The 13911-nt window shown below is 37.7% G+C and overlaps 2 protein-coding genes across 4 annotated transcripts in view; one reads left to right on the top strand and one right to left on the bottom strand.

The window, feature by feature from the left end:
• Positions 1–45: 45 nt before the first annotated feature.
• On the top strand, positions 46–5679 carry LRIT2 (leucine rich repeat, Ig-like and transmembrane domains 2). The gene is made up of 3 exons (XM_075216993.1): positions 46–161; positions 2334–3115; positions 4134–5679. The coding sequence occupies exons 1-3, from the start codon at positions 52–54 to the stop codon at positions 4952–4954; spliced, it is 1713 nt and encodes a 570-aa protein (XP_075073094.1). The 5' UTR covers positions 46–51; the 3' UTR covers positions 4955–5679.
• Positions 5680–9926: 4247 nt separating this feature from the next.
• The window catches only part of CDHR1 (cadherin related family member 1), a 151079-nt gene continuing 147094 nt past the window's right edge, over positions 9927–13911 (bottom strand). For 2 of the 3 annotated variants that reach the window (XM_075216989.1, XM_075216990.1), the window contains one exon: positions 9927–11304. In XM_075216989.1, the coding sequence (XP_075073090.1) occupies positions 10750–11304 (555 nt within the window). In that variant the 3' untranslated portion in view covers positions 9927–10749. Of the gene's footprint in view, positions 11305–11757; positions 12099–13911 lie in introns of those variants that run through there. The other variant, XM_075216992.1, reaches the window with a different exon arrangement.

Raw genomic sequence — 13911 nt, 5'->3', positions numbered from 1 at the left:
CTGTCTGCATGTCTCTCAGAATAAAAGAAGAGTACTTACTAAAGAAAGAATATGGATGCTGCTTGGCACCTTATTCACTTGTTGCTCCTCTTCTCGAAACTTGGCTTGGTGTCTCCGTCTTGTGTCACGGGATGCTCTTGTTCAAATAATACTTTTGGACGGTAAGTGATCAACATCTCAATTATTAGTCTGATTTGCCTGCCAGTTTATTTGTATCTGGCACTAAATTATGATAATGCATTGTCATTTTTCTGCTTAATCAAGGGCTTTCAAAATGATCAATTTGTCATAGTGAAGGTGTGAATACATTTTAAGAGCAATGTAGTTCATCAAATAAAGAAAACTAACTGAATTAATTAATTCAATTTTTAAAAGATAATGAATGGGATTTGTGATACTCTACAGTTCTTGTGACATAAGTCGATAAATAAGTAACAACAACACATTTTGTGGAATAAAAAGCCTCAATGTATTAACAGCTAACTCACAGAATTATCATCATAACCATCCCCATAGGAGAAATGAATAGTACATTGACCACTAGAAGGAAATCTAACTCCCATTCTTTACATTGCCAAACAGGAAAGATTTTTTATTATGCTCATAAATGTAAAACATATTTTAACTTAACAAACACAACAAGTGCTAAAAGTGGCAAGAGCAGGAGCTAGATATCATTATGAAAAATATTGTGTGCAATTTTGTATAATCTAGGACACAACTAAAAACAGCAACTCTGCTTATGATTACTGTACTTCAGGTATGTTTGTGTGTATGTTTATTTATGTTTGTTTGTATGCCTTTATGCCCAGGAGTAATGGGCACTTGTGTCCCGTAGTAAAATGTATCTGCTTGTATTTATATTAGATTCATATACCTCATATAGGTAATACTTTGCCTCTCAGCACTTATGTTGATATTGCTTTTACAAATGTCTGCACAAATGTGAGCATTATTTATAGAAAATGTTATGAACATCTTGTTCAAGTCAATTTTGTAATGTACCATTTTCTGTTGTTTTTAATATTTCACTTTAGTGTTTGAATTAAACTTTCACAGTTTCATGTTTATGAGTAATTGTAGTTATGCAGTAAAATATTCAGTAGCAGTCAGTTTTTAATGTACTTTTTTTGGCATGTTTTTGACTTAGACGTGGATCCAGTATCCTATAACATTATATACAATGAAATCGTAACCAGATCATGTGTGACCTGGAGTATAACATGGTGAATTGTGAAATTAGAATTAAATATTTACTGCAGCAAGAAAATCTGTGCACTGTGGTTGCTACTTGCAACAGTAAAACCCCTGTCCACATGTAGCCTATGCATATGTGTGAGGAGGTACATTTAACAGAAATAGCAATGAAACCACCTATACGCAAGGTAACAGACTCCACCAAGCAGATGTAAAGCCACCAAGAACAATAATTAGACTTTTCTTGATGCAGCTGTTAGTAAGCCAATCATATTGTTACTAAACACCGCATCCTACCTGTGTGACAGTATTATTTATTAAAGCATAAAAAGTCATGACATGAGTTTCCACCTTAACTTGAAATGATATGTGTGTCGGTATATAATAGGACAGAATGGAGTGACCGTTGATGTCCAGATCAATAGAGTTTTATAGAGCTGAACTGTAGGTTGATTAATGAGAGTGCTAGCCCTGAGACCCCAATAAACTAACTGCACCATTAGGTGAAAAGTAGATTGTTAAAGGCAGGTTGGCTGCACGGCCCAATAGCATGGACCTTATGTCTTCTTATTGGTTGGTCAGGCTGCACATGCTGTACCATGTGTGGTGGTGGAGGTGGTGGTGGTGGTGGTGGGAAACTGTTGCATTAGCAGTCTTGTGCACCACTAGGAGCATGAAAGTGGGATGTCTTCACCAACTGTTACTATCTTTTGTGGGACCACAAGTTCCAGGTGCTAGCTGAGACAGCTGACAGGTAAATCTGACACATTAGTACTGCAGCATTTTTTTAATTTGTCACTCCCACCCCTGTAGTGCAACATGGCTTGGCCACCTTCTAAATGTGCTCCTCTTTTTGCTCCTACCTCTAAATGAGGCCCATTCTGTGTAGCAGACACCACTTCATCACTTATCACTTATGCAGCACTACTCAGAGAGTGGTGCATGGTGTGACCAATAATGTACTTTACATTTGACAAGTTGTCGAGACTCGTATGTAGGATGGGAGCCTATGGGGTATATATTACTACATTGGAAAAAAAGGAAACGTAATGCAGATATGTATAAATATGTATACACACAATCTAAGAGCACGATTTCCAGTAAACTTATCTTTTCTTGTGTTCTCTTCTTTGAAGGAGTCTACTTTGTATGTCTTCATCTCTCACAAGAATACCCGATGACATCCCTTCAGACATTCACAAAGTTAGAATAGAAAAATGTCACCTGACTGAATTGTCTCGAGGATCATTTGGTGGAGTTAGATCTTTAGAATATCTATGGCTTAATTTTAACAATATTACACTAATGCACCTGAAAAGCTTGGAAGACTTAAAGAGCCTTAAAGAATTAAGACTACAAGGAAACAAACTACGCTCGGTACCATGGACAGCATTTCAAGACACACCTGCTTTAAGGATATTGGACCTCAAATATAACAGACTAGACGTTCTTCCAGAACATGCCTTGAAGTTTCTGTCCAGCCTGACCTACTTGGACTTATCCTTTAATCAGCTTACCATCATCTCTAAAGACGTTTTTTCAAACTGGCCCCTATACCAAAGAGGACAAGTATCAGAGGGAAAAACAGAATTGATTTCCAATGCAGTCCTGGCCTTACATGACAATCCATGGATTTGTGACTGTCGTCTCAGAGGTTTTGTTCATTTTGTTAAGACAGTCAGTCCTCCTGTCATACTGATGAATTCCTATTTGACTTGTGCAAGCCCAGATTCTAGAATTGGCAAGTTTTTTCATGAGTTGGAGTTAATTAGTTGCATAAAACCAACTACTACCACATTGTTGTCCAATGTTACTGTACAGGTGGGGTTAAATGTCACGTTGATATGTATTATAACAGCAAGCCCTACGCCTTCAATACTGTGGACCTATAGATCAAAGATAATTAAAGCCTATAATGGTAAGTTGAACCGTTGTGAGTTCTAAAAGAACAGATTATTCAATATTTGTTGTGGAATTGTAAAGTTAAAGATTATTTTGTGACATATATATACTCATGTTTTACACAATTTATTGGAATATTAAACACAAGGACAGGAAACCTGTCACATATTTTCCCATTGCAGGAGAGCTATGTGATTAATCATCACATGCCTCTCCTTGACAAGCCCTTCAACAAGTGTGTCAATCAAACAGTGTTTAGAACACTGTATAAAGCAATTAGATTGAAAGCAAATTTATGTGTAGATATTTTTGACATTCAAGGGATCCGTCCTTATTTTCTGTTTTTCCTTTGTAGTTTTCTAATGTAAATATATTACTATAAGCATATTCATGTTTGCATAACATACATCCATACTTAGAGCTGCATGGATCTTCACTTGCTTTTGGACAAACTGATTAAAAGTGTTGATGTGACATTTAGGGCATACAGATGCAAATTAAACATGCTCCTTTGAGATGTTTCTTAGTTTGAGTTACACTAATTTTAAAATATGTAAAGTGTCAATGTCACACCTATGCTAACCTTTTGCAAAGTTTGCGGCTGATGATGATTGCTGTATTTTTGCTCTGGATGTATCTATACGCTAGACTTAAAGTTGCCTGAATCTTAAGCAATAACACACAACGTACAAATGTGAAAATACAAGTGTGCAATGCATCTTCATGATTTGCAAATTAAGCATCTTTATGTCTATATCTAAATCAGGCCTAGTTTTCTAGCAGGATCAGAAGGTGTATGGTTTATTTCAACATCTGGCTGACATTAGGTACAGTGGCTCACCAATTGATATCACACTTTTCCATCAAAGAACAGTGTTTTTACTGTTACATGTGGGATTGTGTGAAATATGAGATAGGCAAGCTACAGCACACAGTATGTAATATAGTCTACTCAAGCTGTACAGCCATGCAATATATAGGGCTTGTAAACATACTAATAAACAGCTAATTAATTGCTTTCCTTCTGTCCACAGTATCCACACTTTCGACTGATGAAGAGACCATAAAATCAGAATTAGTGATCCCAGCGGTACATCTCGCAGATGCTGGAATTTACAACTGTTTGGCCACAAATTTCTTGGGCAACTCTACGTCATCAATTATTGTAAATGTTCTGTCTCCAAGAATGGGAGATCCTTCTATGTATTCTTCATACTCTCTTAGTCCATCGTCATCGTCAGAGGAGAATGTCTACATAGATGTAAGAATTGCCAAGCAGACGGTTTATGGAATCTCCTTAGAATGGTTTGCAGTGACAGAGAACCCTGGTGAAACATGGTATACTATTTATTTTGGCAAATATGATGAGAAAGAGAAGGATGTCATAAATATTGGACCTGGGATTTATACCTATTCTGTTAATGATTTGCTTCCAGCCACCAAATATGAGGTGTGTGTCACATTAAAAAGTCAGCCACCCCGGAAGGGACAATGCATTGTGTTTATGACCGGGAGTGATATCAGTGAATTAGAACAGAGAGAAAAACTCATCCACATTATTGTTATTGTGTGCGCAATGGTGCTTGCGGTGCCGGCTGGGATGTATGCATTCACCACAGAGACCAGGTTTAACTGTATTGAAAAATGTTTAGGCCTTTGTCGGCGAAAGCATAAAGCACAGAAAAACCTGAAGAAGGATAATGCCAAAGAGAGCACTTTTGACAGCTTGCAGGCCAGCAGTGAGGAAGGACTGTGTCAGAGAGAATGCACTGAAGAGAATAGACGGAGGAGATGTTCTGAGGACAAGCTTAATAAGGCTAAGCAAGAGAACAAAAACCCAGCAGAATTGTACTAGAACACTGCTTCCTCAATGCCTAATGGATCTTACTGATATGCAACACAGCTTTGTAATATTATATCATTCATACAGAAGAGACAATGTCAATATGTCATGCTCTAAACAGTGTTGAACTGCTAAATTTTTGTAGTAGGCTAAAAAAGGGTGGTCCACCTACAATCCTTTAGTGACATTGAGGGGCTTATTTACTAGCAAACATTTGCTTTCATTGCCTAAATAGCATGTGATGGATCAAAAGTAACCAGTGATTGGTTGATAGGATTTACTTCATATTTGCAGTTTTAATTTTTCATGATTTATTTCCTTCTACGTATATTATATTAAAACTTATTCCCTAAGCCATCTTCATTTTTGCTCACTGCATCACACCAATGCTTTTCCAAAAGTTTCCTATAGACTGCACCATATACACAGCTAGTACACACAACATATAAAGCTATTACAACCTATCAAATAACATATTTGAAATGAAAACAAAACACCAAGACAGTGGTAATAAGCACTGTTGTCAGTGGAGTTACCAGTAAAATGTCACCCCCCCAATTAAAAGTTGTTTGGTTACCATTAATGCAGGAGGACAATCAACGTAGGGTTCTCCCGTAAAAGCCTCAGCCATCACAGAAGGAGGTCAGAAAGTTGGAACTGTAGTGAATACATGCACAATAATAGTCTGTGGGAAAACACTGTCTTGAAAAGTTTAGTGGGCAGAATTGATACTATCATTGTATTGGCCTGCAAATTGCTCCTTCTATGAGGGGAGCCTAGGGACCAGAATTATCCTTTATGTCATCCATTTATTGAAAATAAGCCACGATCCTGTGTATTATTTATCTTTGATTTGTACATAAATATGTCTGTTAATGTACCCCTTTGATTTTTTAAATGTGTTTTTGCTATAATATTTATATATATATTTATTACAAATAAATAAATAGCATGTATACTCCCTGAACATGAAATTACATAGGTTACAGTGATTAAAAAGAAGAAAATAATTTCCTTAATTCTAAACATATAGGGCCTGGTTCATTAAGGAAAGTAAGGCACAAAAATGAGTAAGTTTTCTTCTGGACAAAACTATGCTATAATGCAAGGAGTGCAAATTAGTTTATTATTTTGCACATAAGTTAAATACTGTCTGTTTTTTCATGTAGCACACAAATACTTGATAACTTTATTGGTACACTGAAATTTAAAGTTGATCTAGGATATGCCCTTACCCAACTATAAATCTGTCCCCACATTTTAAAATTAGCTCTCCCTCCAAAGCAACATGGTTTTGTCAAGGTGCAAAGTTACTCTTTTTTTTGCTCTCCTTTCCTTAATGAATCAGTCCCATACTGTATATTCGCTATGTTGAAAGTTCCTGATAGGAAATATTCTCTCTAATATTTGCAATACGGTGGCTGTGTTATAAGCAAGAACCTGTAAAAAAACATACAGGAGACTGAATGTTTAGCTGTTGAGTTTTCTGCATTATTTTCAGCTCAAGTAGAATTTATCTGTAGAAAATATGCTTATAAATAGAGATGCTCAGAAAACAGAGCCCACCCGAACTTAGGGGATCCGAGTAGGCTTGCGAGCCGGCTCAGTATCTCCACGCGTCCTCGGATCTCAATCGAGGCAAAATGTTGTCGTTGCTATGTCGGATCTCGCAGGTTTTGGATTACATAAGTACCTCCCTCCCCAGGAAATCCAGCATCATTGCTCACACAGAAACAGGGGTAGCAGTGTTCTTGTCACTCTCTATTCTCCAGTGATATTGCTCAGTGCCATTGCTCACACAGAAACAGGTGTAGCAGTGTTCTTGTCACTCTCTATTCTCCAGTGATATTGCTCACTGCCATTGCTCACACAGAAACAGGGGTAGCAGTGTCCTTGTCACTTGACAAAAATTATAGAGGTTGGGGTAGGATCAGCGCTCCCTATGTAGTGGTAATGTTACAGCTGCCACTCGGGAGGGGGAGGGGACAGGATAGGAGGCAGAGGGGGCAGGGGAAAGTGAAGGATGAAGGGTAGCTCAACCCTGGGGACAATTCAAATGGTGGTTCCCTGGGCGCTATGGATTAGAAATGGATATTAGGCAAAATCATAAGTGGGTGCATTTATTAATAAACATAAATATGCGAGTAGCAACTCAATGAAATACACATTGTTGGTGGGTACCATAGAGAACAACTATGGTTGTTAAATAAAATACACTGTAAATATCAGCATGCTCTAAAAAGTGATACACCAAATCCAAAGTCTATGTAAATAGGATCAAATGTCGCCAATCCTTGTAATGCTAAATTGAATCAGTCCAAAACAAGTGCTGAGGAATAAAAAGTCAATGCTCTAATTCCTGGGCAAATAGGTCCATTGGAATCGCCAGAGATGGGAGCTGGTAAACGGACTTACCCTTAAACCTGGTAGGGTTACAGCTCAGCTGCAGATCAATTGCCGTTTTCCTAGTAACGCTCCAAAAAGTATCTGGCTGGTTACCGTGGGGACGCAGAGCGTGCTTCTGCCGAACCAGTGTCTCTGTGCTTCCGGGTAGTATAGCGCATGCGCATGCGGCGGCTGGGTCCGGTTCGTGTGGCAGTGGGGAAAACCCAACGCGTTTCGCCCTGCTGGCTTCCTCAGGGATCGTACAATCCCTGAGGAAGCCAGCAGGGTGAAACGCGTTTGGTTGTACTCCTGACACACATCACACCATCTCATTCATACCAGTTCATCTGTGGATCTTATTTCACCACTGCCACACGAACCGGACCCAGACTATGAGGCATTTGAAATATGGTCGACTATGGAGTGACCCTTGTACTATGTGGTTGACAATGTGTTGTGCTATGTGGCTGACAATGTGTCCTGTACCTGCAATGACATTTTGCAAGCTTCAGAACTAAATGAAGACCTGGCCATCTCTCAGGGTGCTGTCCCTTACCAGCAAAATAATTCATGGTACTCCAGGTATTTGCTATACTGCACCCTTTGCTAGTCTGACTAACTCATTGTGCCAAAATATGTATTTCTTGTAAATTACCAAGAAAACAACTATATAAACATATTTACTACAACCCAATGAGTCAACTCGTATGTCAAGCAAAATGTAAATCTGAGTATTTAAATATTCAGGGGTACGATCAAGCATCTAAAATAATTATATACAACAAAATGATGATTTGGCACAAAAGCTCAATTGCCCACAGCTTACAAATCATATACATTATACAGAAGTTTTAAGCTGTGACTGATGTGATTTTGGAAGTATGTTTCATTTACATTTTGTTTAGCAATAAGTTTCACATTCCAATCATTATACAGTATTTGCACAAATGCACTTCATTATTTCATGACAATATTCCAGTGAACACATTTTGCTATAAAATAACAAGCTTAAAAAACGGAACTGGGGGTTTACAAAATTATTTACACTTCTAAGTCACAAGTCACTATTTCAGCTTGTCAGTTTGGAAACACAAAACATGCTTCTTAATTGGTTTCATAATCTTTATTGAGTGTTCTTGGTAAAAAAAAAAAACAATGATACATGACAAAGTTTTCATTAACACATCTGTAACACTTCTCTTATATAACTACAATTCATATCCAGGTTTCTCTGTATATTCTCTGTTTCAATAGAGAATACAATAAACTGGAGTTGTTACCCTGAATGGTGTGCTAAAAAGATAAAAACTTATATAGCATAAAATTGATCTGCTTATCCTTTAAACATGATGCTACCATCTCCTCTGTATAGCCAGTGGTGTAAAACATCAGAAATGTGGACTGATGGTAAAAGTGGAATACAATTTTTAAATTGGGATGACAGGTCAACTTTAAAAAGAATTTTGAGCTGAACAGAGGTCTGACTCTAGAGAGTATATTTACTAAACTGCGGGTTTGAAAAAATGGAGATGTTGCCTATAGCAACCAATCAGATTCTAGCTGTCATTTTGTAGAATGTGCTAAAAAAAAGGATAGCTAGAATCTAATTGGTTGCTATATACAACATCTCCATTTTTTTAAACACGCAGTTTAGTAAATATTACCCTAGAATGTAATAAGACATAATTTCTAACTCAGTTCTGCAGTTTGCCTATGTTTATCTTTAATTATTCAGTTCTATGGAATATTATCCTTGGCGTAGACTGGTACTATTTGGGGCCATCCTAAAAGCTACTGATTACATTGTTCCCACATTGCATGCCAACAAATATGTATGTAACAGAGGTTTCCATGATTATTTGCAATACTGTTGGCTCTCTGAGACTCCAATATATCTTACAGCATCAATAAAAATCCAGCATAGCTTTATTGTATGACATTATTGATATATACAAATGTACATCGCAGTACAGGCAGCTATTGATTTAAATATATCAAATTATTGCTTGTTGTTTTGCCACTTTAAAGGATTTTACCACAAGGAAAGTTCCTGGCCAACAAACAGCTTTCCCTTCTATTGCCAATACTCCTACCCCTGTGTACCCAACATAGGGCCTGATTCATTAAGGAAAGTTAAACAAAAGTAGGCAAGTAGGGCAAAACTGTTGCTTTCGAGGGGGAGGTAAATTGGAAATGTGATTGCAGATTTATAGTTGTGGTAGGACATGTCCTAGATCAGTGTTGGCTAACCTGTGACACTCCAGATGTTCTGAAACTACAAGTCCCAGCATGCTTTGCCAATATATAGCAGCTTATTGCTGGAACGGTATGCTGGGACTTGTAGTTTCACAACAGTGTCACAGGTTACCCAACACTATCCTAGATCAACTTTAAATTTCAGTGCACAAATAAGCTATCACGTATTTGTGTTCTACATGAAAAAACAGGCAGTATTTATCTCATGTGCAAAATAATAATCTCATTTGCATCCCTTGCATTGCAACATGGTTTTGTCCAGAAAACTTGAGAAAGAAAACTTAACTTTTCTTAATGAATCAGGCCCATAGTCACTATAAGTGAGGTAGGCAGGAGATTCTAACCAGAAAGGGACTAATTATTCTGCACTTCTTCCTGCAGTAACTGGATGAGAAGTGTACTTTAGCTTGACAGTTGCAATAGAAGAGTATGGGGTAGTGAGAGGAAACATTTAATCTTCTGCTGCCAAAAGCAATCAATGGTGCATTTCTCATATGGTCAGTGGTGTTGAGAGGGACATTGCATGATGCAGCTATTTATTGCAGAGCTCAAGCGAAGTTTTGAGTAAAAATGCCCATGCTCCTGTCTAATATCTGCACAAACTATGTGCAGTTATATTAGTATATTAGTTATTATGTGGAACAGGTATCATCAGCAAAATCATATGTATAATGTGCGTAGTAAGGTATTTAGGAAATACCTTAGATTTCCATCTTCTATATACACTCAGCTTGTGCCTTTTAACTTATAAAAAAAACCAATGTAAGTACTTTCAAAATCTTACTCCTAGCAGACAGCCCAGTTTTTATCTCTTTACATTAAAAAGTTATACTGTCATTTGACCAAAATGCTCTGTGCAGAATCAAGCATTTGCACTATTGGCAGTTTGTGGTTAATTAAGGAGATATTGCTATAATATATCTAGAATTGAAACACAGAGAAGAATAAAGCTAAGTACTGAGTGTGATGGATGCCTATAAAATACTGTGCATGTTCTAGTATGTTAAACATATCCTTCCTTTCTGGATCTTAAAAAAAAACATCTTTACATGTTTGTATTGTCATTATGAAAACTGCTTGATTTCAGACATTGCACGATTTACATACTATGGTGTAGCTTAATGAATAGATGTGCAAAGAGATTTCCTCCACTTTCCGTGGACAAACTAATAATAAGATATTGAACTTCTGGCATTTTTCTTCTCCAGCATCTGTTTCAGTTCAGATACAAGTGCAGCACTAGCACTTGGAACGTTCTCCTTCATTTGTTGATCAATAATCCTGGGTGTCAGGGATCCAGAAACTGTGCGCAGACTCCATTCAGTCTTATTGGCTCTTGGTATTAGGTGTGGAGGTGGAGGTGGAGATGGAGCATTTGGTGGAACAGGGATACACTGACTGTTGTTATTGCCATTTTCATTTTGAGGACCAGCTTCCATATCTTGCATGGAGAACCTATCTGCAGAACCTGTTGACTTCTTGAACTTCAACCATTCTGTCCTAATCATTCTGGGAGGGTGATCCGTTCTTCTCCTTCTAATTATTCTCCTCAATGGCATAACTTTATTAGACTTTTTGTTGCGCCAGAACATCGCAGTAGATATTAAGATTGTAATGACCACCATAATTGCCATGACACCAGCTAGCACCCCTAAGGCTTTCATGGGGTTATCTTTACTTTGCATCAAAAAGGCAGCTACAGGCCCCTTGTGAAGAAGAGTCTGTAAAAGAGTACAAAGATAACATGTGACTTAGATTCTGCCAAATATAAGGTGCCTTATATTTATAACTAGGCAATTTTAATGTGCCCACCTACTGAAGTTTATTTTATTTTTTTAAGTACCAATAGGATATCTCATTGTTTGCAGTTATTACATAGTTTAGCAGTTCTAGAATACCTTGTATCTATTATACCATTGACAACAACCATTCCTTTTTTTGTAATTTTGGATGTGTTTTTTGTCCTTGAGTACAATGACCTGGAACTGTATATGATTATGTCTTCAGATTGTGGAAACCGCTATTCAAGACTATCATTTTATAATAGCTATACACATAATCATCACAATCGTGAAAGCACCATTGCATTTCCAGAATAAGGTAAGAAGCTTAAAGCCATTCATGAATGTAACTGAACAATTAATGCATGCATGGATTTCATTTACAATGTCACTAACTTTACAATTATTTTCCTTGTACTCTTTTACAGACAAAGGGCTTCTAATTTTGATGCAGAAATGGAAGTTAACATAAGTTGTGGTCACTTTGCATAGCGAGGGCACATTTATAAGCACTGGTTAAGTTAATGAAAGGCCTTCATTGGTGGCCCCCTTATAATTTTTTTGACCCTGCCTCTAGGATGGACTTTGGATCTTTTCACACTTTTCCAGTACATGATGGTGGAAATCACCATAGTTATAGAAATGCTGGAGAGGACTGTACTCATGCAAATTCCAACTATCATCCATGGGCGTGTCCTGAGACTCAAAACATAGGATTTTACCCTTGCTCTGATCTGGAAATGGCAAACATAAGAAGATGTAATGTGGGGAACAGAAAATTGGATGAGGAAAGACAACAAAAAGTAACAGATTTGACAGGTTTAACTGTGATTTACTTGGTTCAAGCTACAACATGCAAACACAAACCTAACAGTTAAAATCATAGACCATGGAGGAATAGGAAGTGTTGTGAGTAACAGGGACTAAACATGTCCTAATCATACCTCCTGCATTGTTTGCTCAGGGCTCAGTGGGCCTAATACTATTCAGTTGTTGAAACCTTCTCTCTATCAATTCCAATGTGTCCAGGCAAGACCAAAACAGAAAACTGTTTTCTCTTGTTTTTATGTTGCATATTACACATTACTCCTATTTCAATGGTGAAGGAGAGAAGCCTTTATAGTGCTGTCCAATTAAAGACCACTAATAATAAATAACTATTTTAATATGATTCTAAGTTTTTGCATGAGGTGACAGAAAAATCCTATAGAAGGCATTTTTCACAAATTGCCTAGAAGTTCACGGTTGGTAAAATCTTGCTTGGCTTTATGTAAACTTGCCAACACACATACCAACTTTGTCATTTTCATTAAAATCATTAAATAAAATTGTGTATTTATAACAATTGACTGAAAATGATCAACAATTTGACCAACCAAATAATTCAAAAAATTGATTATCCACTGTGGAATTTTTTTTACGAGCTAGCATCATGCTAGTGTGTTTTTATATGGAAATTGTTTCTATTGTGGGGAGACTGGTCATTGTGTTATCTTGTGTAACTACAATTGGTGCAGCAGGTGCGGTGCATCGGGGCCCATGGAGATTATGGGGCCCACAACACGAGGAATTAGTGAGTTGTGGGCCCCGGGACCCTCCTCCCCACTGCACTGGGGCTCACAGCTCTCTAGTTCCGCCTCTGTGTACACTAAATTTGATTTGTTGGGTAAGCAAATTATTTGTGTAAAACATCAGTTCTATGCATGGATGGGCACCTGAATTTTCATTTGGAATTTTTATGGCATCTAAAATAACAGAATTGCCACTGTAAACTTTGTTTTCTGACAACCAGAAAAACCTTACTGAAATAAAGTGGTATACTAGCAGAATCTAATAAAAAAAAAAGGCAGTATGAGCCAGGAAAAATGCATTGCACTTGAGCCAGGCTGAAGACAGAGTAGCAGAGACCAGCGGGGCCCCAGGTAAGTCTGTGCTGCGCTGTTGTACCGGGCCCCCTGGTGAGCCCCCTGATGGCGGCCCTGACTGTAACAGTATTTTAGAATGTATGGAAGCACGAGACTGCTATATATAATATAGCTCCTTCTGTGCCTCTGTAAAAGTGAGCCAAGCTCAGCTCCACCTGGTTTGTGGTGCAGGATGCTACCCTGGCTTCTCTAGTGCCAACAATGTAAAATGTAAAAAATAAATGACCACACTCACATCTTTCAAAGGAAGCTGCTGTTTATATTTTTATTTGATTTAGATTTAGAAATAAATTCAGCTAGATGGTGAAATTTTGCACATCGACAAAGCCATATTGTGATGCAGCAGGGGAGAGGCAAATTAAAATGTGCGGGCAGTTTTAGAGTTGGCATGAGGGCACATCCTTGCTTATCTTTAAATCACAGAGTTAAAATAAAACTGCCTATCATTTGTGTGATAGACGCAAAAGCAGGCAATATCTTTCCTGTCTAGAAAAAAAATGCATTTGTACTCCTTGCAACGCAACATGATTTACATCATGCTTACTATTTTAGAGATCTTCCAACTGGGAGGGGAGATCTCATTGCTGCATCATGGGGGCGTGGCCCCGTGGATAGCATCATT

Source organism: Mixophyes fleayi, chromosome 6, assembly GCF_038048845.1.
Source record: "Mixophyes fleayi isolate aMixFle1 chromosome 6, aMixFle1.hap1, whole genome shotgun sequence".
In the NCBI taxonomy this organism is placed as follows: Eukaryota; Metazoa; Chordata; class Amphibia; order Anura; family Limnodynastidae; genus Mixophyes; species Mixophyes fleayi.
Note: the sequence above shows the minus strand (reverse complement) of the source record. Positions and strands in the feature narration are given on the sequence as shown.

Excerpts from the sequence above, each read along its gene's own strand:
- LRIT2 (XM_075216993.1), top strand. The coding sequence starts at position 52 with ATGGATGCTGCTTGGCACCTTATTCACTTGTTGCTCCTCTTCTCGAAA. Across the intron at positions 162-2,333 it reads TCAAATAATACTTTTGGACG|GAGTCTACTTTGTATGTCTT; the intron begins GTAAGTGATCAA and ends TCTTCTTTGAAG. Across the intron at positions 3,116-4,133 it reads GATAATTAAAGCCTATAATG|TATCCACACTTTCGACTGAT; the intron begins GTAAGTTGAACC and ends TTCTGTCCACAG.